At 34.8% G+C, this 25438-nt stretch overlaps 3 protein-coding genes across 3 annotated transcripts; 1 reads left to right on the top strand and 2 right to left on the bottom strand.

Moving 5' to 3' along the window:
• Positions 1–5175: 5175 nt before the first annotated feature.
• Positions 5176–7590, top strand: E(var)3-9 (Enhancer of variegation 3-9). The gene is made up of 4 exons (XM_075289578.1): positions 5176–5508; positions 5583–6282; positions 6392–6472; positions 6543–7590. Exons 1-4 carry the CDS (start codon positions 5353–5355, stop codon positions 7355–7357), a joined length of 1752 nt encoding a protein of 583 aa, XP_075145693.1. The 5' UTR covers positions 5176–5352; the 3' UTR covers positions 7358–7590.
• Positions 7591–8065: 475 nt separating this feature from the next.
• On the bottom strand, positions 8066–8838 carry MED28 (mediator complex subunit 28). Its single transcript, XM_075289580.1, has one exon. The coding sequence runs from the start codon at positions 8733–8735 to the stop codon at positions 8115–8117; it is 621 nt and encodes a 206-aa protein (XP_075145695.1). The 5' UTR covers positions 8736–8838; the 3' UTR covers positions 8066–8114.
• A 1500-nt stretch (positions 8839–10338) lies between these two features.
• XNP (ATRX chromatin remodeler XNP) lies at positions 10339–25435 on the bottom strand. The gene is made up of 4 exons (XM_075289581.1): positions 24983–25435; positions 18388–20962; positions 17372–18241; positions 10339–14822 (listed from the first exon to the last, which is right to left on the bottom strand). The coding sequence occupies exons 2-4, from the start codon at positions 20894–20896 to the stop codon at positions 13690–13692; spliced, it is 4512 nt and encodes a 1503-aa protein (XP_075145696.1). The 5' UTR covers positions 20897–20962; positions 24983–25435; the 3' UTR covers positions 10339–13689.
• Positions 25436–25438: the final 3 nt, after the last annotated feature.

The raw sequence follows: 25438 nt of genomic DNA on the forward strand, positions 1-25438 counted from the left end.
AGGTAGATCCCAGTCTTGCTAACTCATCCGTTTCGCAGTTCCCTGGTATGTAAGGTAGATCCCAGCCTTGCTGACTCATCCGTTTCGCAGTTCCCTGGTATGTAAAGTAGATCCCAGTCTTGCTAACTCATCCATTTCGTAGTTCCCTGGTATGTAAGGTAGATCCCAGCCTTGCTAACTCATCCGTTTCGCAGTTCCCTCGTATGTAAGGTAGATCCCTGTCTTGCTAATTCGCCCGTTTCGCAGTTCCCTGGTATGTAAGGTAGATCCCAGCCTTGCTAACTCATCCATTTCGCAGTTCCCTAGAATGTAAGGTAGATCCCAGTCTTGCTAACTCATCCGTTTCGCAGTTCCCTGGTATGTAAGGTAGATCCCAGCCTTGCTGACTCATCCGTTTCGCAGTTCCCTGGTATGTAAAGTAGATCCCAGTCTTGCTAACTCGCCCGTTTCGCAGTTCCCTGGTATGTAAGGTAGATCCCAACCTTGCTAACTCATCCGTTTCACAGTTCCCTGGAATGTAAGGTAGATCCCAGTCTTGCTAACTCGTCCGTTTCGCAGTTCCCTGGAATGTAAGGTAGATCCCAGTCTTGCTAACTCGTCCGTTTCGCAGTTCCCTGGTATGTAAGGTAGATCCCAACCTTGCTAACTCATCCAGTTCGCAGTTCCCTGGTATGAAAGGTAGATCCCAGCCTTGCTAACTTATCCGTTTCGCAGTTCCCTGGTATGTAAGGTAGATCCCAGCCTTGCTAACTCTTCCGTTTCGCAGTTCCCTGGTATGAAAGGTAGATCCCAGCCTTGCTAACTCATCCGTTTCGCAGTTCCCTGGAATGTAAGGTAGATCCCAGTCTTGCTAACTCGTCCGTTTCGCAGTTCCCTGGTATGTAAGGTAGATCCCAACCTTGCTAACTCATCCATTTCGCAGTTCCCTGGTATGAAAGGTAGATCCCAGCCTTGCTAACTTATCCGTTTCGCAGTTCCCTGGTATGTAAGGTAGATCCCAGCCTTGCTAACTCTTCCGTTTCGCAGTTCCCTGGTATGAAAGGTAGATCCCAACCTTGCTAATTCATCCGTTTCACAGTTCCCTGGTATGTAAGGTAGACCCAGCCTGGCTAACTAATCCGTTTTGCAGTTCCCTGGTATGTAAGGTAGATCCCAGCCTTGCTAACTCATCCATTTCGCAGTTCCCTGGTATGAAAGGTAGATCCCAGCCTTGCTAACTTATCCGTTTCGCAGTTCCCTGGTATGTAAGGTAGATCCCATCCTTGCTAACTCTTCCGTTTCGCAGTTCCCTGGTATGTAAGGTAGATCCCAGCCTTGCTAACTCATCCAATTCGCAGTTTCCTGGTATGAAAGGTAGATCCCAGCCTGGCTAACTTATCCGTTTCGCAGTTTCCTGGTATGTAAGGTAGATCCCAGCCTGGCTAACTAATCCGTTTTTCAGTTCCCTGGTATGTAAGGTAGATCCCTTGCTAATTCATCCGTTTCGCAGTTCCCTGGTATGTAAGGTAGACCCCAGACTTGCTCACTCATCCGTTTTGCAGTTCCCTGGTATGTAAGGTAGATCCCAGACTTGCTTGCTCATCCATTTCGCAGTTTCCTGGTATGTAAGATAGATCCCAGCCTTGCTCACTCATCCGTTTTGCATTTCCCTGGTATGTAAGGTAGATCCCAGACTTGCCTACACATCCGTTTTGCAGTTCCCTGATATGTAAGGTAGATCCCAGCCTTGCTAACTCATCCGTTTCGCAGTTCCGCGGTATGTAAGGTAGGTTCCAGACTTGCTTACTCATCCGTTTTGCCGTTCCCTGATAGTCTACAGCCGTTTTCGATTTGAGGAAAACAGAGAGTCTTATTGCAGGTTGACTGTCTGAGTATTTATTTATTGGTACACTAATTCTCCGCCAATTTGTCACCTCCTTTGTTGCTAATATTTCAGCCTGAGAAACAATACAGTGATATGTTTTCGCGATTTTAAGTTCGATTGTCAATCCAAATTGGAGCCATTGGTAGAGAAATCTATATAACTACCTTCAGCACATTATGTTGAGAACCGAACTGTGACCGTGTTTTTTTTTTTACTACAGCGACAGCTCGCGCAACCGTACTGCCGTTGTAACAGTTGACTGGTTGGCCAATATGCCGGCAACCAGACCACAATAACATAATCATTAAAAGTCTAACCATTGTCGTCTGCAGCCAATACACAAGTTTTGGTTTTAGTCCCCACTTTTTTTGCTAGAGAACAAGGCTGACGTGACTTTTTCACCATTTCTTCAATACTAAACTTAAAATGCAGTCACCTGTCCAATATAACTCAAGCGATGAGTGCAGTCATGCAGGATTTACTCCTAGACCATTCTCCTTTCTTTTCTTTTTCTAAGCAAACCAGAAGGCTCTTTATAGTAACATTCCAAGGGAGAGGTGACAGAACTCCTCCTTGGCGAGTGCCTTAGTTCTAAAGACGACTCTACGTAAGAAGTTCGTCTATCAGAGTCGATAATCAATTTACTATTGGACTTAAATGGACGTTATCGAATGCCCCTTCGTTGGAAGATGCTTTAGCCTGCAGATTTTCCATGATCCGGTACCTCTGTACAAGGACTATGACCATTCGTCGTTGCGAACGATGACTAAGAAACTGCGACAGGGTGTCTCCGCAGATCACTACTGGATCACCTTTATGCGGAGACGAAGATTATCCTAGCCTGTCGACACAATTACATGTTGTCAAAGCAGTATTCTTTGGATTGCTACCGTCCAAATCACCAAGATGGTGATTTGGATGGCAACCACCACCCAGGAATGTAAGGGTTGATCTTAAGCATACCAGACGGGTCTGAACAGGATTCAGACCCGTCTGGTCGCTAAAGCGATGAGAAGCTACAAGATTAATCCTATTCTCGAAGCTCGACCACCGCCCATATCACCGGAGGAGAGAGACCTCCCACGGCAGACCAGGGTAGTTTTAGCCCAACTAAGATCAGGCAAGTGAAGCCGCCTCAATTTCTAAATATCAGTGATTGACAGCAGCATAGCTGACGTGTGTCTCATCTGTAATCAAGGCCCAGCTAAACCTACCCGTATCACCACCACATCACTCTGGACACATCCAATCCTTGTCGCAGAGTTCCTTGATCTGGATACTAACTGAAGCAAAGCATAGAACAAAATGCATGAAACTACATTAAAAAGTGTTAGAAACACAACATTTATAGAAACTAGAGCGTTTCGATCCGTTGCAGATCTTTGTCTGCAAATTCCTGCAAGCATAAATTGGTCCAGCAACTCCTCAGAGGGGTTGTCCGTATGCTGAGTCAGACAATAATTGGAGACGCTAATACACAGGAGCCAACTTAGTTACAAAATTATCCTTATTTACACTGTTCTACTTCGTCTGTCCCTGCTCGGGCGCCACTTTTACGGGGTGTTTTCTCCGGTTGCTGGGGTAAACTTTGTCATAAGAGACTCCGGAAGACAAATTTCAAGCGGATCGGATGAAATTTTCTCCTCCAAGTGGCTGCGGAAGCCAAATCTAGGGATCTGTTTATATGGGGGCAATATATAATTATGAACCGATATGGACCAATTTTTGTATGGTTAGTAGAGAGCATAGACGGATGAAATTTACTCCCCTAAAATAGTCTGGAAATCAAATCAGGTGATCGGTATATATGGGGACTATACTTAAAAGTGGTTCGATGTGGATACTATTCGAACTATATCAATAAGAACAACTTCTGCCAAGTTTTAAGTCTATAGCTTGTTTCCTTCGAAAGTTGGTGTAATTTCAATAGGCAGATGGATGAGCGTCGCTATATTGAATCTTTATTTCACCATGATTCTTTTTCTATGGGATCTGATACCAATATATCGGAATGGCAAATTTATTAGTAATGCTATGGTAAAGGATATTATACAATGTTCTATCCGAGGGACTAACATCCAATTTATCATATCCGAAACGAATGCTATCGTTCGACTAGGATGTCCAAAACAGCTGATGTTCTAAAGGGTGCATACAAATGTTGCATCAAAGCTTATAGGTATGTTAAGAAGAGCAACCATGTATTTTTGTTTTTCACCCAAGAACTGAGAATGAAGCCGCCGATCAGTTTTTGCCAGTATCGACTCAAATTTATCCGCCGACAAAAATGGGTCGGCATCATCCTCTGCCTAAGAAACTCGAACTGTATACCGCCTATAGTAGAGAATGAAGCCGACCCATTTTTGTCGGCGACGGCTGACACAAACTTTTTGCTTCCGGAGGCGGACAATTATTTTAAAATCAATTGGAATTATCCGAATGGTAATGAGATTAGTTGTACAACCAATCTTACAATCACATTTACATTTCAATCAAATTTTTTTATCTAAAATTTTGCAAATAGCAGCTTGCTACTGACGGATTTTGGGTGGAAAGTTAAACATTTTGACAGAAAATAAAACAATTATTAATAAAATTTTCTGAATTAAAACAATATTTTACTTGGTGGCTAATTTTGAGCCGTTTGTAAGAAAATTTACTTTTAATTTTGATTTTAACCTCTTTGCTTTGTTTTAATTTTGTTTGTTTCATTTAGTTTTGATTTTCAAACAGACACTATGAAAACGCCTTTAGTCAAATTGTAGAGCGTCTAAGAACAAAAATTCAACTTGTATAAACAGCTGACTTTCGTTGCTTAGAAGAAGAAGAAAGAAGAATGAATGGAAGGAGAAAAGAAAAATAACACTTATGCTTGACAGCTGTTTTTCAATTCGTGTTCTTCTTTTTATTCCTCTTTCTGAAATCCATTGCATATGAAACAAAATTATAAAAAAATAATAATTTTCTTAATAAATGATGACCAACTTACAGTTCCCATTAAAAAAAATTCGAGCGTGGTTGTTATACAGAAAATGTTTGTTTCAATTTCAATGCATCTTTGAACACAAATACCTAGTTAACTGAATTTTTAGGGAACAACAACAAAAACTATAAACATAAACAAAAAATGACAAGAGATGCCATATGCTTTTTATTTTTTGGAAATATAAAGCTTTGCAAACAATGTGATGGCATTGTATTGTGAAGCATAATAAACGATAGACATCGGCAAAATAAAATTTATTTTTTAATATGTCTAATAGAATAAATATCCCTCCCTCTATACATGTTTCTGCTTTGCTCAATTTCACGCTAATATATCCTGCTACACACCACACAGTACGAGTGGCATCATTGTAAGTAGCATATAAATAATTTATCCAATCTGGCATCTCTATGATGCGTACAAAATACATCTTTTGATAAATTTAGAAGAAATAATTTGGTTGGAAATTTGGAAACGAGGAAATTTCAGATACGAGACTAAGATGACTACCATCGACATGGATCAAGTGGAGGCATGTCGAACGTGTGGTGTGTATTATATGTCTACTACAAATTACATGAAACCTTTGTTTCAAAATGCCGTCGAAAATCCTGACATGATGCTAATACGTCTGGAACTTGCACAATGGAAGATAGATGTAAGTAATATAGTAATTTCTTTTGGAATCAGATTTATTTATATCTTGAATTTCCATACCCTTTCTCCTTGTAGATAAGTGAACATGATGGCTTGCCTCAACATCTTTGTTGTTCCTGTTTTCATGAGTTTCAGAAAATATTCAAGTTTAGGGCGAGTTGTACGGAAACACAAAACCAATTGCGATCATTCTACAATTTCAGGGAATACAATTTGGCTAACATTAATATAAAAACTGAAATTATTGAACCAACCGAAAAGGAATCAGCAGAATGTCATTTCATATATGTCGATGACTTAAGTGATGAAGAAAATGACACAGCTACGCCTTTTAATATACCACATGTACCCATAAAGGAAGAACTTATTATTGAAGAAGCCACAATACCTCGTGATAGTGATAATGAAAAGATGGTCGAATCGGCATCAGAACAAGTAAACAAGAAATCTCCGGTTACAGATGATTCTAATCAACCTACGGAGCAAGCACCTCCTCCGGTAGAATGTCAATTGTGCCAGCATTTATCACCGAACCAGGAAGAACATAAACAACACTTGCAACGTGTACATGAAATTCGTGACATGGAATGTCATATATGTGGAAAAACATTTAAAAATAGTACACCTTCACGTTTTAAGTTCCATTTGAAATGGCACAATATCAATAAACATGTGAAATGTACACAATGTGGTTTTGTATGCAGTTCACGTCAATCATTAAAGGAACACAAGCGAGCTGTGCACACCAAAATTAATTGCAAAATTTGTGGTAAATGTAAGTATCTCAAGAAATAGTAGCACAAAGGTATAAAATGATCAGAAAGTAGATCTGCAGATGAATATATTTTTGGGGACAACGATTAACATTTTACCCATTTTTGCAGGTGTTATTGCCAAGAAAATGAAAAGCCATTTACGTCAACATCAAATTCTTAGTCAATTTCCATGCGAATATTGTACGGATGGTAAGAAACCCTTTGTAATAATAGGTCCTTTATTTATATTTTTACTTGTTTTATTATTATTTTTTTTTAGTATTTCAATCAAATGAAGACCGTGAAAACCACATCTGGCAGGTACATGGAAATGTCGATAACGAAGAACCAACTTGTACAACAAATGAATCTTTGTCTGAAATTCATGATAACCATAATGCCTCTAATGAATTAGTGCATGTTACAATACTTTGTGCCCATTGTGATGAAAAGTTTGCCAAACAAAGTGATTTACAAGACCATGTTAGAGAAGTACATCGTTCTCAACAACAAACAAAAGAACTGCCGAACGATTGTACAGGTAATCAGGATGCTTGTTCTGGATCAAAAGAACACATGAATGAAAACAAAAACAGCAATTCCTTAACAGTATTTGAAGATTATGATTCACCATCAGCACCAGATAATGCAGTTATGCAAAAAAATGATCTCGAATCCATGACACACTTTCAAGACTCCGAAATACACATGTCCTACAGTACTAATGAAACGAATAACTCACAAAATGATATTGATGATGACAATGTTGATCAAGATCAATCTTATGAAGGAAGATTAGAAGAACAGTCTAATAGTATTACGGTTACGTTAAGTGACAACGAACAACAATTGGAAACCAATGATGCACATATAGATTTTGGTCATGATGGTAGAGTTTATATGCCATTTGCATGCGCCAAATGTCCGGATAAATTTGCAACGGTGGAAGAGCTACAAACGCATTTTCAGCAACATAAAGAACAAGTTGCGAAATCTCCTACAAAATCTTCATTTAAATGTGACTTGTGTGGTAAAAAGTTTGATTTGAAATTTAGTCTCAATCGCCATATGAAAAAGCATAACAAAGCATCATAGTAGGATTTCAACAATATAAAACTAAATATATTGTAAAACTAAAATCCTCAGAACTCCATATGTGTACATACCATAGAAGTTGTGTTTTGTTTAAACAAACCTATAAGCTAGTACTAGTTAAGACTTTTTTGTCTATTTTCACATTTCCCAAAATCTCAACAAAGCTTAATACAACATTGTTTAGCACATTATCTAAATTAAATAAAAAAATGAACAAAACTAGTTCAAAGAAATGACACTTATTTTATTTTGCATTGAGATACGATCCCACAACTTCAGATAAGTCGACTATAATGGCAACAGTGGAGAGTAGGTCAAAATTTCGACATAATTCAAGTATTGAAAGTCTATTTTTAAAAGTTTGGAACATACAATTCGTTGAATTTTGATTCTTATTACAATCACACATCGTATCAATTCTATAAACTAAATACATATGCAATAAAGGTGAAGCCCTTAAGACAACCATGCGTTTTTAACTTTTTTTATTGACATGTCCGTCAATGTTTTTTGTCCTAGAGTTATGCGTAGAAATTGGTTTTCTAGAAATATGGTTCTCATTTTCACAAAACTATGGATAAAAATGTTGCAAGTGCCAGAACCACATATATTGGTTTATGTCTCTAATAAAGAGATTTTTATGATTTACTGCAATTGTTGATCAATTACATCGTGCTATTTGGTTCTATAAAAAAACAAAGATGCTGGTTTCTCTTAACCTACACTATTGGCTTTATTGAAATATTCAAAGCATATGTTATTTCGGTAATTTTCCCATCATCCGCAGTTGTTGCATTTGCAACATTTTTTGATTTTGCAAATGCTGTTGTTGTTGTTGTCCACCTTGATTCATTTGGCCCAGTTGTCCCATTGACCCACCCGGCATGTTTGGCATCATTCCCGGTCGCTGTTGTGGTCCGCCACCCATACTTGGACCCGAAGAACTAGAAGGACCAGGTAATCCTCCTAGATTTTCTCCCAATCCACCAGACATCCCTCCTGGTACTACCGGTCTATTTAGAATGGCAGGATTTTGTTGAATATCGGATAAGCAACCTTTCCACTCTTCCAAACGACTATAGTGTTTATTCAAGAGGGCTTCTTTTCTTTGGATTTCTATGCGTAAATCTTGATTTTCATCTTTGATAAGTTGATCGGGTTTCAGTGTTGAGACCAGGAATCGCTTTTGTAAAAAGAATGCTTCCATTTGTCGAGCTACATCAATGAAACGATTTGTTGTCTTTTGCACTTCCAGCTCGACTTCTTCCTTGTTAGTAGATGTATTCGCTTCTAATTTTGTTAGCGAGAGTAAACAATTTTGGAAGGCTTCCTCGAATTCGTCCATTAGATTACCATTACCATTCGAAGAAGAAGCCATTTTTTTCGAGGTAAGTACAAGATTATTGCCTTCTTATTATTTAAATTGATGAATGGCCTTAGCAAATTCTCGCAGCTACAATAACAAAATATTCCGATTTTCCCTAATGGGGTTGCCACATGTTTTGAATATATTTCTAGTTTGCCACTATAGAGGGAGCTGGCATCATGCCATAATAAGACAGGTAGTGTCAATTAAAAAAACATCAAATGTTTTCGTTAGCATTATGTTTTTATTTATTATCTATTTTAATTTTAAACATTTTGATAAACATAAAAGTACCAGCTACAAAGGTGAAAGGCATGAAAGTTGGTTTTCCAGAGATCGAATGAAGTGGCTCTGGAAGTAAATCTGGGGGCTAAATATAATTATGGGCCGATATGACCAATTTTTTCATGGTTCTTAGAGGGCATATACTAGGTTAGGTTAGGTGGTAGCCCGATGTATCAGGCTCACTTAGACTATTATTATTATCTTTATTTGTAATTTGAAGCCTTAAAGGCCAATTGAGGTAAATTACAATAAATCTACTAAAGAATAACTCTCCGAAACAAAGCTTTACTTATAATCTAAAATGGTTAAAGGTATGGAATTAAAGTGATCACAAATATAAACTTCTTAAGTCTAAAAAAAAATATAAAATTTTATAATTGCAATTAAAAAAACTACTCCTGCAATTATTATTATTATTTTTTGTATTGTATTTTTAGTCCATTGTGATACCACAGTGGTGAACTTCTCTCTTATCACTGAGTGCTGCCCGATTCCATGTTAAGCTCAATGACAAGGGACCTGCTTTTTATAGCCGAGTCCAAACGGCGTTCTACATTGTAGTGAAACCACTTAGAGAAGCTTTGAAACCCTCAGAAATGTCTCCAGCATTACTGAGGTGGGATAAACTTTTTGGTGTTCGGTCGAAGCAGGAATCGAACCCACAACCTTGTGTATGCAAGGCGGGCATGCTAACCATTGCACCACAGTGACTCCCATATACTAATAATATACGCATATACTAGCATCACGTACCAAATTTCGAGCGCATTGGATAAAATTTGGTCTTTCAACCTTAGGATCGATTTATATGAGGGCTTTATAAAATTTTGGAACGTGATGGACAATTTTATGCATGCTTGTTAAAGGAAATGTCAAATTTCCACCGGATTAGAAGAAATTCGCTCTTCCAAGACTAATCTGGCTCCGCAAGACTAATCTGGTGCCCATTTGAAATACCATCCGATCTATATCAATAAAAACTAATTTGTAAACTTTTCAAGTCGATAGGTTGTTTCGTTTGGAAGTTATTGCAATACCATCCGATCTATATCAATAAAAACTACTTTGTAAATTTTTCAAGTCGATAGGTTGTTTCGTTCGGAAGTTATTGTGATTTCAACAGATGGACGGATGGACTGAAATCGCTAGATGGCAGAATTTCACCGCGACCCAGAATATATATACTCCATGGGGTCTAAGACCAATATTTCGAAATGACAAAATTAATGGTGGATGGTATAAAACTGTTCCGCTTCAAGTCAGCTGTTATTTAAATATTACCTAGATTTTAAGCCCCCATTATATAAAAAAATTAAAGAACTAACACTCATTTATTTTCATTTAAATAATTTTTATTACTAAATTATTTCTGTTTTCATATGTTTTGTGGGGCTTTCTCTGTGTTTGATTTAAATTAAATTTTTCATTTAGTTTATTGTTATAGTAAATATTCTTTTATTTTTACGGTTCTCTTGTGATATCGTTTTATGTATGTGTATATATAATGTTCTCGTATTTTATGTATGTGTTATGTTACTTATTTAGTAGTGAAATATTTCAACACTTGATCATATTATCCTTTATCGAGGATATCGTGTTAAGCTTTTGGGTTTGGGTATACCAAAAATTAATATTAAATAGTTTCTTTCTGCTTAAAAAACACACGAGATTTAAATAATATTAATTTAAAGAGGTTTCCTCTTTTCTTTTCTTTTTTTTAATAATCTGGTAATTATATATAAACAAAAAAAAAAAAAATAATAATATAATGTATATACGTTAAAGATATATATCTATAAAATAGATTAGCTTCTAAAGGCCGGTATGCACCTCTAGCGAAAAATTTCATTCCCATAAGAAATGCATTGCTATTTATGCTAACGAAATTTTCGGTAGCGTTCAATTTCGTAAGCTGGTACGCACCTCTAATGAAAATAACAGGGTTGTCAAAAGCATATTTTGGCAGCAAACGTTTAATTTATTACAATCATTGTGTGCGTAAAAGTTTTAAAAGGTCTGTAAATAATAAACAATTTATTTGAGGAATATTTGGAACATATATTAACAATTTTTAAAAGCGATTAGCTGGTTTAAAATTTGTGTACACAGCCCTGTTTTTTTGTTGTAGACTTAAATAATTTTTTGCTACCGAAAATTTCGCTAGAGGTGCATACCGGCCTTAATACAACTTAAACATTTGAATTATAATAATAGTAATAATATTATTAGAAGTAGTTATGGTATTTAGTGAGTTTTGCATATAATGATGATTGGTAGTGTATGTGTGTGTATATAAAAAGAGAAGCTACAAAGTCAATGGACGAAAGTTGGTCATTTTGAATTTTTAACAAAAGAAAAACTAAAAAAGAAAAATGTGATCTTCATATTAATAGTCAATTCGAATTAAATTTTTCGGATAATCCTTATTTATAGAGAATGTGTGTAAAAACTTTCGTGTTAAAAGCCGTTTTAGATGGTTTTTTAAAAGTATTGACATTTAAAAAAAAAGCTTAACATTTTAAACGATAACACAGCCAGAAAATAGAAACATATTTATTTTGCTATGCAGCATTTCATAGCACATATTTTTTTTTTTCAAATTATCAATAATAATCCAACGATTAATGAAAGCCTACACAATTGTTCAGCTTTTAATTGATACGCTTAAAACCTTGGACTGAAATCTTTGATTTGAATTGAGTATTAACAGTTTTAACCTTAAGCAAATGAAAAGTATTGAGTTGCTACTCTTTGCTGATCTTAATCGTTTTTCCTACAGAAAATATTTCTCATTAAATATTGATATGATTTCTAGTAAAGAAAATGTTAGCAAGGTTTGTTATTTATACTCTTTACCCCCATTTTCAGGAAGCTCCGTTAGTGCTACGTTAGCTAACTAACTTTTAAACCGTACTATGGACATGTCTGTCATCTTGTCTATATATTTCATATGCCAGTTAAGAACTTAACTGCTAAAAAAATTTTCAGTTAAAGTTAACCGGAGAGAAGATATTTCGATTTTACTTTCTGCTAACTGGGAGTTAAAGTCTAACGGAGATACATGAAAATGGCCGTTAGTGTATTATAAATTCTTCCAAAAAACACTAGACTCGGTGCTCAGAAAATATTCGAGATTGATTTTTTTTCAAAAACAAGAAACAATTTAAAGGCCTTACTCAAACTATTCAAATCTGTTGATCTTCCTTATTTTAATTTTTATGTGAAAAAACGCAAAATATTTTTAGTAATCGTAATCCTAATTAAAAACTTGGCTTTGTCAAATTTTGGGAGTAGCGATTCTAGACTTTAAAAAATCTGAAACATCTTAGAGGCCCTGCTCAAATACATATTTTGATATTCCTTATTTTAATTTTGATGTGGACATAAAGAAACTCAAAATCCTTTTAGAAATCGAATTTAAAAATCTGTTGTTACAAATCTTTGGAAATAGCGATCCTAGATTTACACAACATATGAACAATTTCCCATTTGGCCTATTGGGATAAACTTGCACAAAACGTTGTGCTCTCCTCTGTATAATACTTTTTGAACATCTATTTTCCATTCATCATCATGAGTAGATTTTGGACAATGGCAACATATGTCTGTTTTAAGGCTATTTCGGATTTTGGTAAAATTAAAATTTCGCCTTGTACAAATTTGGAACTATTCTCTTCTGAAAAATCTGAAAAAACGTTCATTTTTGACTTTTTAAATTTTTTGAAAATATGGAATTTTTTCCTTTTCACTTTCTTTCGATTTCAATTTTTTTTTTATATTCATTTCGGTTTTTAGCATTTTGGAAAAAGTTGAGAATAAGTGGAAATCAAAATTTCGGTCTTAAAAGTCAACATCGAAATCCTTTTTTTAAAACAGGAAAACATCGATTAGCCGGTACTGACCAACAGTAAAAATGACGGAGTGATTTTAGGGATAATGAAAAATATCAACAGATGCCTGTTTTTAAATTATTTCGAATTTTGGAAAAAAAAAATAATTTATACAAATTTTTTACTTCATTTTCAGTTTTTATTAGCGATGCTCATTTTTCGACTTTTTAAAATTTTGGAAATGAGAAATTTTTGAGCTTAGCGTTACTTTACTTTGTTTCTTTTTTGAATTTTGAAAAATAATTAGAAATCAAAATTCTTTTTATTTTTTTTTTTTGTCAACATTAAAAGCCAATATCGAAATCCAATTTTTATAACGGGAACAAATCGATTAGCCTGTTCTGGCCAAAAATAAATATAATGAATAATAGGTTATGCGATTTCAGTCGATTTTAAAAATCATTAATCGTTGTCAAAGATTTCTGCTTCAATTTTTGATTTGGTGACAAAATCTCGATCACTCCAAAAGTCAACTTTTGGAATCGTAGCCCTTTTTACCAAAAAGTTGATTGAATATTTCTGACACTATGAGTTTTCTTCATCGAAATTCGAATTGACAATAAAGAACTTTGAAATTGGCTTTAACACTTATCGGGCCATACTATTTATAGAAACTACTAGCGGCGAATATGTTTACACAAGAATAAAAAAAATGAGGAATTGTGCTTTGCTTAGAGACAACAAATAAACATTAATAACCATTAATAAACTGCTTGCTAGTCTAAAAATGTCCATTATGGGATATCTCTCTAAAAATTTAATGTAGCAAAGGAGTTTGATTAAATTATAAATTAATCGATTTCATAGACTTGATCCGGATCAAATCCACCACCAGCTGCACCTGGTTGAACACCTATGGCAGCAGGTGGTGCCATTCTTGGTGGTGCCATAGAGGCTGTAGGTGCTCCCATCATCGGTGCTCCCATCATTCCATTTGGCGGTGCGCCAGCTTGATAATATCCTGCTGCCGAAGGATTTTGATTAACATAGAGCAATGGATTCATATACATTCCACTGGGATGAACCAGGGTGGCATGCAAAGCCAGCAAATCCTTATACATTGTGGGATCTCCATTGTTCATTTGATTATACAATACATTCAAATAAGTGGGTACTACCTGTATCACTTGATTTTGTGTCATTTCCGGATGATCCTTGGCTATTTTCAAATTGAGTAATTGCAATAGAACATCCGAACGAAAACCAAAGATTTTATTCGATGTTACACTACCGGAACTATTGCCAAATTGGCCATAGGCTGTACGATCATATGACATGTATTGAGCGGTTTGAATCGTTCTTGTCTTTTCGGCTTCATACTCGGACCACGCTGCTTTACGTTCCTCTGCACTAAGATTTTCACTCTCCTCATTTTCAAGCAACGAATCGTGCTCATGATATTTGAAGAGAAGGCTTTCATGTTCCGTCAAGAGTTCGGCAAATAGACGATCTTTAGGCAATATTGGTATTTCCCTGGGCGTACTTGGGGTTAATTCATATGTATAAAGTTCTAGCAAGTCGGATTGATTGTAATGCCTTGATATTTGCTGTTCATCTATGACACGTTTGGCGGTTGCCTGTTTCGCCACTTGCCTTTCATAGAGCTTTTGCTCCATGGTACCCATGGCTATTAAGCGATATATATAGCATGGTTTATCTTGGCCAAAACGATAAACGCGGAAAATACTTTGCGTGTCATGCGAGGGATTCCAAGAAACATCGAATATAACAACACGATTGGCTGAGACCAAATTGATACCGAGACCACCGGCACGTGTAGAAATCAGGAATAGTCGAGAACGTAAATTGGTAACATCATTAAATTTCTTACACATAGACTCTCGATTCTCTACCGAACAAGACCCATCCAAACGGAAATAGTCGGTATTTGGTGTCCAAAATCCTCGAAATTCACCAACATCACCTGAAATTGGAAAAAGAAGATTTATACTAAATATCAATCAACAAAAAAAACAAAGTTGAATTCATCGCACAAATTAGAATTTTGCACAATTTTCTAGAAAATGGCAAAAAAGTGTCACAATTGGTAGAATTCGATGGTCGATTTCTTATCGTTTGGCAGATTGGTAGAATTCATGATGTTTTGGTAGATTTTATTTCTATAAATGGGTATTAAGTTCGAGTTTAGCCGCTAAAATCGTCATTTTTTCACGATTACTTTTCTTTAATAATATTAAGGAACAGAAACTTTATGACAATTTGCTTTGAGCTATTCCCCATCAAGTTATAATAAAATTGGCAACAAATATGTATAATTTTATGCCTTTTTCACTGATTTAGTTTTCACTTTAGCGGCTAAACTCGAACTTAATACCCACCTTATAGAAATAAAATTTTGAGAAAATTTTCAATAGAAATAAAATTTTGACAAAATTTACTATAGAAATAAAATTTTGACAAACTTTTCTATAGAAATAAAATTTTGGCAACATTTTCTATAGAAATAAAATTTTGACAAAATTTTCTATAGAAATAAAATTTTGACAAAATTTTCTATAGAAATAACATTTTTACAAATTTTTCTGTAGAATTAAAATGTTGACAAAATTTTCTATAGAAATACAATTTTGACAAAATTTTCTATAGAAATAAAATTTTGACAAAATTTTCTATAGAAATAAAATTTTGACAAAATTTTCTATAGAAATAAAATTTTGACAAAATTTTCTATAGAAATAAAATTTTGACAAAATTTTCTATAGAAATAAAATTTTGACAAAATTTGCTATAGAAATAAAATTTTGACAAAATTTGCTATAGAATTAAAATTTTGACAAAATTTTCTATAGAAATATAATTTTGACAAAATTTTCTATAGAAATAAAATTTTGACAAAATGTTCTGTAGAAATAAAATTTTGACAAAATTTTCTATAGAAATAAAATTTTGACAAAATTTTCTATAGAAATAAAATTTTGACAAAATTTTCTATAGAAATAAAATTTTGACAAAAGAAATAAAATTTTGACAAAATTTTCTATAGAAATAAAATTTTGACAAAATTTTCTATAGAAATAAAATTTTGACAAAATTTTCTATAGAAATAAAATTTTGACAAAATTTTCTATAGAAATAAAATTTTGACAAAATTTTCTATAGAAATAAAATTTTGACAAAATTTTCTATAGAAATAAAATTTTGACAAAATTTTCTATAAAATAAAATTTTGACAAAATTTTCTATAAAATAAAATTTTGACAAAATTTTCTATAAAATAAAATTTTGACAAAATTTTCTATAGAAATAAAATTTTGACAAAATTTTCTATAGAAATAAAATTTTGACAAAATTTTCTATAGAAATAAAATTTTGACAAAATTTTCTACAGAAATGAGATTTTGACAACATTTTCTGCATACTTTTAGGCGGTAAGAGTATATAATGATAATATTATGGATAAAAACGAAAAATTGCTCACAAATATATTTCCTTCATGAACACGATTATTTGTTAAGAATCAAATCATATATTAACGCTTTTTGCCATCGAAATACGTATAATATATTAAAGTATAAACGAATATAACTAAAAAGTGGCACAGTATGGTAAAAAAAGTGTCGCAAAATTAGTAAAAAGTACACTTACAGCCATTTCCATGTAGCTCCGTAAGGCTTTAACTGCCAGAAAAAAAAAATAGTTTTTTTGTCCGCTTAACTTTAACTGAAAAAATTTCAGCTGTTAAGTTTCTAACTGACATATGTAATATATATGCAACAGGTATGTCCATAGTACGGTTTAAAAGTTCGTTAGCTAACGTAGCACTAACGGAGCTTCATGAAAATGCACACAAAAGTATCACCGCTTAAAAAAAGTGGAAATTTTGCGATTAGTGTGATACAACGATAACACTGTTCACACCCTTCACCGTGTGAACAGTAACAAACAAAAGTAAAAAAAAAAAACATTCGACTTTTTGTCAGAACAATTTTTGTATTCTTTAAAATGACTTTTGATCCCTTTGAAAATCTTTTCAAATCACTTATAGCGACGTCTAAAGTCAACTTTTTAATAATCACTAAGTGATTATTATTTCGCCACGGATTTTGGACTTCCCATAAGAAATGCACGTAAACAAGTGTTCGCCTATCACTATGGTTATATTTACTAGTCACGCTAAAGAATGACTTTTCAATGTGTTATACGTCCAAAAATTGAGGAATGACGAAAACGTAACTTTTTCAGCCATAAAGTTAAAAAGTAGGCCTTTTGATTCTCATTATAATTCCTAAAACAATTTCGAATATAACTCTAAAGGTTGAATTACACACCATGCGTCAATCCCTGCGTTGATGGAAGGGTTGATTTTTTTCTGTTTGCGGCAGACTATTCAAGGTTTTGATTTCAAAAAGAAATTTCAACTCTTCAATCATCGGACGCATTGAACGCATGGTATGTAATTCTACGTTAATATCTTAAAATGTCAAATATTAATGAATTTATTTTGTAGCTCACCTTCATATTCGTAGCCTCTTGTCTTGCTATCAATTAGCGATAAAAAGTGTTCTATGGTATCCAAACTTTGTAGAGATTGGGAGAATACTAACAACTTATCGCCAATAGCTTCACATTGTTCCAGCAGACGCATTAATATAACTAATTTGGGGGAATGGTTTATATTATTTAACTCCTTATCGGCTACAAAACGTTTCCACCACTCTGATGGATCATCTTGTGGCGGTGCTGGTTCAACTTCTTCAATATCACTATCGTCTTGTCCGGTATTGTTGCGGCGATTACTTCTCGTCTTTGCCACTCTTTTCGCACCACCTTTACCGCCGCCATCTGCGCTGCCAAATGATTTTGATGAGTCTACATCCGAACTGTCCGATGTGGAAGCTGCTTCTTCTTCATCATTTTCATCATCACATATGAAATCATCAATGGAGTCATTTTCATCAGCCAAAACCTTTTTACGTATGACCGAATCACTATTGATACGCATATTCATGGGATGCGTCCAAATACGCCGGAGTTCTTGGAAATCTTGAAACAATTTTGCTCCCTTGGCTTCTGAATTAACCGATTGATCACGTTGATGTACCATGTAATGTTCATATAGAGATTGTTGCAATGTCGATAGTGTGGTATACACTACATATTCATGTTTAGGTGGTAAATACGGTGCCAGCACCGAATAATCTCTCCTCTGAATACAGCCCTCTAGTAATTTGTGCAAGATATGAGAGCGATGCTTCATTAAACGTATATCGCGATCAGTTGAATCCGTATATTGACCATTTGAAATGGGATTGACAAAACGATTTAAGTATTCCTTGTATGTACCCAAAAGATTTGGTTTTATAAACTGGATCATGCAGTAATCTGTAAGTAGAGATAAAATGAATAACCACATTCCAATACAATGGAAGGACAAGCGCAGCTGTATGAAATCATGACATCATATTGGAAGTTATTCCTTGCAATATTCGCCAAATGTTAGTAGGTTAATATACATACATTGTACTTACATTCTTTGAGATTGTTCTGCAATGGCGTACCCGTCAAAACTATGCGTCTCTTGGTGCGCATACGTGTCACTGCCTTACTGATTGACGTCTTTTCATTCTTCAACAAATGACCCTCATCACAAACAACCAAATCTGGCCCAGGATCAACCAGGGATTGCATTACCTGTTCCCGTTGCTTTTTACGTAGACCTTTTGCTTTCTCATTGGATAGAATGCGATACATATCGTATCCCAATATACATACACCTCCCTCCTCAAACCATTCATTAAGTTTGAAGATTCTTGTCGGCTTATCTTTATATTTGGACATATCGTATATTTCAATATTGCGTTTTTTCGTAAAACCCATCCAATGTTTGAACTCTCTTGCCCAATTGTTGAGTGTACTGAGGGGGGAAATGATTAGAACACGCTCGACACCCGTTTTGGTGGAGTTGGCAAGCAGAGTGTGGCTTAGAGTAACAATTTGCATGGTTTTTCCCAAACCCATACAATGGGCTAAAATACAGCCGGATCCGGGTTTTTCTTGTGCGTCGTTGACCGTCTCAAAACATGCGTCCCACATGAATTTCACACCAGTCACCTGATGGGGTTTCAGTTTTTTCACAAGTCCTTTGTCGACTTCCAATATTGTTTTCTTGCTTTCCTCATCAAAATCAAGAACAAGTTCTGTGACTTCAGCACTTTCAGGCTTTTCATAAATTTTATTATAAATTTTTTGTCGCTCTTCAATACGTTTACGACGTTCCTCCTCTTCTTTTGCCGCTTCTTTTGTGCTCACATTTAGGTCGTCGCTCTTTATGATTTTTCTTATATCTTTACGTTTGATTTTTTTCTTATCTTCATCATCGGAATCACCACTGGAGTTGCGGCGTATGCGACGCTTCTTTTTCTTTCCTTTTGCATTGGTCTCAAAATCGGAATCGGAATTATTGGAGTCATCGTCCTTTTTCTTATTGAAAACACGCTTTTTTCGTGTGGGTATTATTTCACTATCACTACTATTTTGGCTGGCATTATCATCTTCATTCTCTTCGTCATCACCAATGTCAAGGCCATCGTAATCATGGTCAGCCAAACGTTCATCAATGTTTGCCGATCTTTTGTAGCTAACATCGGAATCGTCGTCGGAAGTAATTTGACGTCGTCGAGCGGATGATGTTGTAGGTTTCTCAAATCGTCCTCCCCCATTCATTTTGCGTTTGGTTTTGTTTTTGCCGAGATCTTTGAAATCAGAAAGTTTACAACGTTTGAGTCGAACAGTACAACGTCTGATGGCTGAGGGCGAAGGAGGAGGTCCTGTAACCGAAGGTTTTTTAATAGATTTTGATTTATCCCTTTCGGAGGATTTTCCTGGTGTTTTATTCCGTGAGACGTTCTGTTTTAAAACGAATTCGTCTTCTGAATCTGATTTGTCCTTGGATTTTTTCTTATCCTTTTCCTCTTCTTCCGAATCAGAGAGAACGACTGTAGATTTCTCTACAACCTTTCGCTTTGCTCTGCCTTTGATTGAAGTATCTTCGCCCGAATCGGAAGACTTTTCAAAACGTTTTCTTTTCGAATTTTTGGATTGTTTCGCTTTTTTGTCTTCTTCGGAGGCTGATTTCGATCTCGCAACTTCTGATTCGTTCTTTTTTGTAGATATTTTCTTAGAAATCTTTTCTTCAGTATCCGCAACTTTTTCACTCGATTTCTTTGTGGAAGAAGATTTCTTTGGTCCTTCTTTGTGCTCGTCTTCGTCGCTATCAGAGTCACCTTCCGAATTTAATAATTGTTTCCGTTTCGGCGATTTTAGTTTACGAATTGGCTGATCGTCTTCCGAGTCAGAACTTGATGCTTTGTTTGCAGTTTTACCTTTTGTCGTAACTGTTTTTTTGTTCGTTTTCTTATTTTTATTGGATTCTGAAGAAGATGATAAAACTATTTCCTCCTCTCCACTATCGGACAATTCTATAAACGAAACAGGCTTTGATCTTCTTTCAGGCAAACGCCTATTATTTTCTTCTGTGTTATTTTCCTCTTTTTTTACTCTAGTCTGCCTTCCACTGGTTGCAACTGCTGCCGGCTTGGGATCAGGACTTCCCTCGGTGGGAGGTCGTTCAAGCAATTTCTCTAAAGGTACTATGCGTAATTTAAAACCTGTGGAATTATTTGAAGCTGGAGCAACACGAAATTCTGTTGGGCTTTTCTCTTCGGATTTTTCTCTGTTCTCTTTGGAGCTGGAGTTTTCCTTTAGATCATTTTCGTTGCTATCTTCTTTGGAACTAGAGGTACTGGAGGAGGTGGTGCTGGGCGATGATGATTTATTAGATCTGGAATTTGTACTTGTATTGCTACCGTTTGTATTCTCATCCTCCAATACCTCTGTTATAGCCTTCCGCACATTTGTAGCGGAGTTAGCTTCGGATTTTTCACTATCAATAGAATTTTTCTTGTCCTTTAAAGTTTTTTTGCTTCTATTTTGTGCATTTTGAGTTTTGAGTTCCGTACCGGTTTTGCCTTTGCCCATTTAAATTATTATGGAATGAAAATATCCAGATTTGAAATGAAAATCACCCTTTAAAATGAAATAAGGCTGAAATAGAAAGTTGCCATTATGAGTTTAATTAGTAAAGAGTATAGCAATATATTTTGGTTGAATAACATTTTTGGAAAACTTAACATTTTATATTAGAAATGCCATTTAGGTCAGTTAAGCAGAGATTTTTTTTGGGTCAAATCAAAAATACTCTATAGTACCTATAGGCAGCGTTTATATAATTGACCACATGATAGTAAAATGAGAAACGCTTTCTTTCTACAGAGCATGGGATTTTTCATGAATATGGATATTTTATGATGGCCCCCCCCTTTAAAACATAGGACGATAAGTATTAATTCTGATATATTTAATAAGCATTCTTTGCCCTTATTAAAGCTATCCCGGAATATATTAAATTGAACTCGCTTATATTGTGTCTGGGACAATAAGTTTGGTTAAACAGATGAATATATTTGAATGCTTTCAATGGTAAGAACTAGAAAAGCCTACCTTGTAAGCGTAAAATAACGGGCTTACCATATCGACTAATCCTTCACCATTGTTAAACGGATCTTACCGAGGCACCCTTTGGTTAAAAAGTAGAAAATCCTTGTGGGCCTGAAATATCGGGCTTATCATATCTTCTAATCTATCAACATTGCTAAATGGATCTTACTGAGATACTAGGATTTGTCCCTTGGATTACAACAACTCATGTACTCCCCAACAGATAGTTTATCAAAAGCGACCCAGAAACCAGCGGCACAGAACCAAAAAGTCGACGTTTCGATTTTTTGAAAATGTCGAAATGTCGACCTTTCGACTTTTTAAAATTTGGAAAAGTCGAATTTTCGAGTTTTCTACTTTGAAAGTTTGATATTCATCGCATGTCTGAGCATATGTATCCCGTTAGGAACTATTTTAAAAATTATATCGTCTACACCCACATTTAGCATTGATATATCTGGGCTTAAATCTACTCTAGTGCAAGTAGCCCGAATGGTCCGATTTGGTCAGCATGTAGATTTTTTCGATTCTACCATTTTTTCTCGGAAAGGCCGGAAAGTTGTAACCCTCTAATGCCCCAATTTTTTTTGCCAGCTGAGTAAATTTTCAATGATAACAACACAAAAGCAAGAAAACTAAACAAGAAAAATGTATTCGATAAAATTCAGTATATGCAGCAAAGCCTCTTGAACAGTTTTAACTAAGTTTTCTTTTTATTTTACCTACTTTTGTTGTCTTAAAGTGCGTTTTACTAAAAGCTTCCTTATTAAATGAAGCCCGCCTAAAGGCGGGATTGGGCATTAGAGGGTTAATTACCGTTTATTTTGGATTTAGTACCCAACACAAATAATCTACCTATAAGTAATATACATGGTATACAAATAATAGGTATTAAAATGTATATATAGAATTCATATAAAAAACGTTATAACCATGGACCAGGAGAAGTCCCTAGTCCTTCAAAATTTTGAACCTTTCTCATATAAGCAATATGGTACTCATAGTAAAGCTAATTTCGAGTACACTACGAATTCGAGAGAGTTTTATATAGAAAATCATTAAAGAGACAAGTCAACAAAATGATTTCTTTTTTCTAAAACATATCGTACGATTTTTACCAGAATTGCTAAAATTTCAGACAGAAATTTATTGAACAATTGCTACCATAATTAACAAATTTATGAACAAAATTTATGAGCAATTGCTACCATAATTAACAAAAATAAATAGGAAAGTGCCAATTTTCAGGGGTCCATAATTCGAAAACTTGTCAAATTTCTTTTTAAAATGCACCCTCCTAAATTGTCTGTTATTCCAAGTCTTAGAGGGATATCCTTGCCCATGCTTCACTTTTGCCCCTAAATGTTAAAATGTCGAAGATTTGTTTAATAAACATTACCAATATCGCTATGTATTGGTAAATACATTTTAAAAAATATATTTTAGTTTCACAAAGATAAATATATGTAAACCCTTTCATATGAAATTAACTTTTTATGAGCAATTTAACAAATTGCTCGTTTTAATTATATTCTGCTTTAATAATAATCAAAATTTTATGGATGATCGGCGAAATCTTAGGCTTTTCATGTGAGTATGCATAAAACTGATATAATGATACTAACCACTAATGCAAGAGAGAAGTTCACCACTTTTGGTATCACAATGGAGTGAATAATGTCAGTGGGTAAAAACAAAGGGCTGCCAGTACATATGCAAGCCATTTTTCTTTACACATCCGTCTATATTCGATATGGGGAATCGGCATTTTTTACTAAGCGAAAGGTTTGATTTTTAATTTTTGTTCAGAGACAAAAACATGTAACAATATAATCTTACAACAGAATAATTTTCCATCTTATTATTCTTTTAGCCAAGGATTGGAAATCAACATTTCAACCCATTAAACGCCAAGACCATTTAAAATAAAAAAAAAATAATTATGTATTTACACTTAACTTCAGTTAGAAAATATAACAAATAAAAACAAAACAAAAAGAAACGTTTTTTAATTTCATTTATAAACAAAGTTCTGCGAGATTAAATGTTGGCAATTTTCTGTACTCAAGCGAGTACCATGGCAGGGAATGGGTTATAGGGATTTCAAAGAATCAAGCAAATCCCATTAGTTAGGTTATATTGTAGGCTCACCATTTATATTCATACTCCTATATCCGGGCATATATAAATCTCATGAACTATTAAGGTTTTGTGCAATGCGTTTGTGATCGTTCTGTTTTGTATTTACTGCCAAAAAATGTCCATATAGGAATCAAAATCCCATTTTGATTTCGTGAACGTCAAATAAACCTATCTGATTAAATTTGAATATTGCTTATTTGAGAAACAAACGCAACCTATGGACCATTTCAGATTCAGATCTTGACGGCTGTTTAAGCGCGAGCCAGGGGACTTAAATGTCGTTTTCATGACAGTCGACAATACATGGATCCGCTGATATACATCCGAGACCAAAGAACACTCGAAGTATGTGGACTGCATCCAGAGAACTGCCTCATCGGACCGGCAGATGATGACCACTTTATTCTTGGAGTGATAAGATTTGATCCACTTTCCAAATTATTAAGCTGACTCAAGACAATGCATCTCCCACCTCAAATTGGGTTACCAACTGCCGTCTCATCCTCCATATTTTGCTTATTTGTACCCAAAAGTGTTTCTTTGTGCAAATGATATAAAAGTCACTCTCAGAACACATTGCTGGAATGGAAGCCTACTTGACAGGTTTCAATTTGCAAATTAATAATCAATTTTTCGAAATGTGATCGGGCAGCAATTATTGCAAAACTTATCAACTGCGTCAACACAATGAGAAAGACGGAGGGTATGGTCAAACTTGGCAAAACGAGTGTCATGGACACTGTTTTTGGAAAACACTTCTGTGGTGATGTTATAAATCCAATATGAGCATAAAATGTTTGCTGATTGGGCTGTGGTGGCAAATTCCTGGACCGATTACACAGAAGAAAAAGAACTGAGTTCCCAACAGTATGAGGAACCACTTATAGAAAAGTTATCATCGCCGTACTGAGGGTCTTGCAAGGCAAGCATATAAATAATTCCGGAACTGTGGCTCTCTTACATGGTTGGTAAACATTTTGGCTTTTGACGTCTTTTAGATATTTACAAAGATTATAAAATTTAAATATCATATGATAATTATATGAAATTATATTGATGGTTAAAGTACGAGCACACATTTGTAATCCCCCACAGTATTTGTTTTATTTCAATTTTCAAACCAGATCAGATTCGGGCCAATAGAAACCAAATAATCTTAACAGGAACCCAGACCATCTCAAAATGTATTAAAATCGCAATGCCAAATTTGGTCTAGCCCCACACCTAATAAATTTGGAGACAGCGTCTAGTCTAATTCACTCAAATTACAATTTTTCTAAAACAGACCCAAATGTATGTTGGGTTGCTTTACTCGTTATATGTGTTTTGGGCATGGTGCAAACTAATCGAAACATGCCCAAGCTTGATATAACAAGAAGCAAAACAAAAAAAAATATCAAGTACACAAAAAGATATTTGTCTCACCTTTAGCGTTTTCTCCTGCTTCCAATTACATATGTACGAAAGATTGATTTTATTGTTAATTACATCAAATACCTTTCGAGTTTGCAGCGTCAAATCGGTATTTTTCCCGTGATGGTAGTAGAAAAAGGCCGCCGTGCCTCTTAAATTTTTTTCCTCTCAGTTGGAAAAAAGCGACGACTTATATTCCTATCTGTATGTTCGGCTATTTTTTTTTTTTTTTTGCTCTAATTGCAATTTTCTTTTTTACTATTTGGATGAATTATTAAATCGGCGAAGCAGCTTGCGATTACCATTAAAAGTTTTCCTTCTTTGATTCCGTTAGATGCAGCAGTTCCTGGTTATCTGTTGTAAAATTGTTTATAATTATTTTATTTCAATAATACTGCAAATCTCTATTTGCAATAAAACGAACGGAACGCCGCTAAACAAAAAATTCGGTATAGAGAGTTGCTTATT

The sequence above is a fragment of the Haematobia irritans genome, chromosome 1 (assembly GCF_050003625.1).
Source record: "Haematobia irritans isolate KBUSLIRL chromosome 1, ASM5000362v1, whole genome shotgun sequence".
NCBI lineage: Eukaryota > Metazoa > Arthropoda > Insecta > Diptera > Muscidae > Haematobia > Haematobia irritans.

What these genes read in the sequence shown, in the direction of transcription:
- MED28 (XM_075289580.1), bottom strand. Translation starts at nt 8,735, where the DNA reads ATGGCTTCTTCTTCGAATGGTAATGGTAATCTAATGGACGAATTCGAG.
- XNP (XM_075289581.1), bottom strand. Translation starts at nt 20,896, where the DNA reads ATGGGCAAAGGCAAAACCGGTACGGAACTCAAAACTCAAAATGCACAA. An exon ending in GCAGAACAATCTCAAAGAAT is followed by an intron (nt 18,242 to 18,387) that starts GTAAGTACAATG and finishes CTCTACTTACAG; the next exon opens with ATTACTGCATGATCCAGTTT. An exon ending in AAGAGGCTACGAATATGAAG is followed by an intron (nt 14,823 to 17,371) that starts GTGAGCTACAAA and finishes TTCCAATTTCAG; the next exon opens with GTGATGTTGGTGAATTTCGA.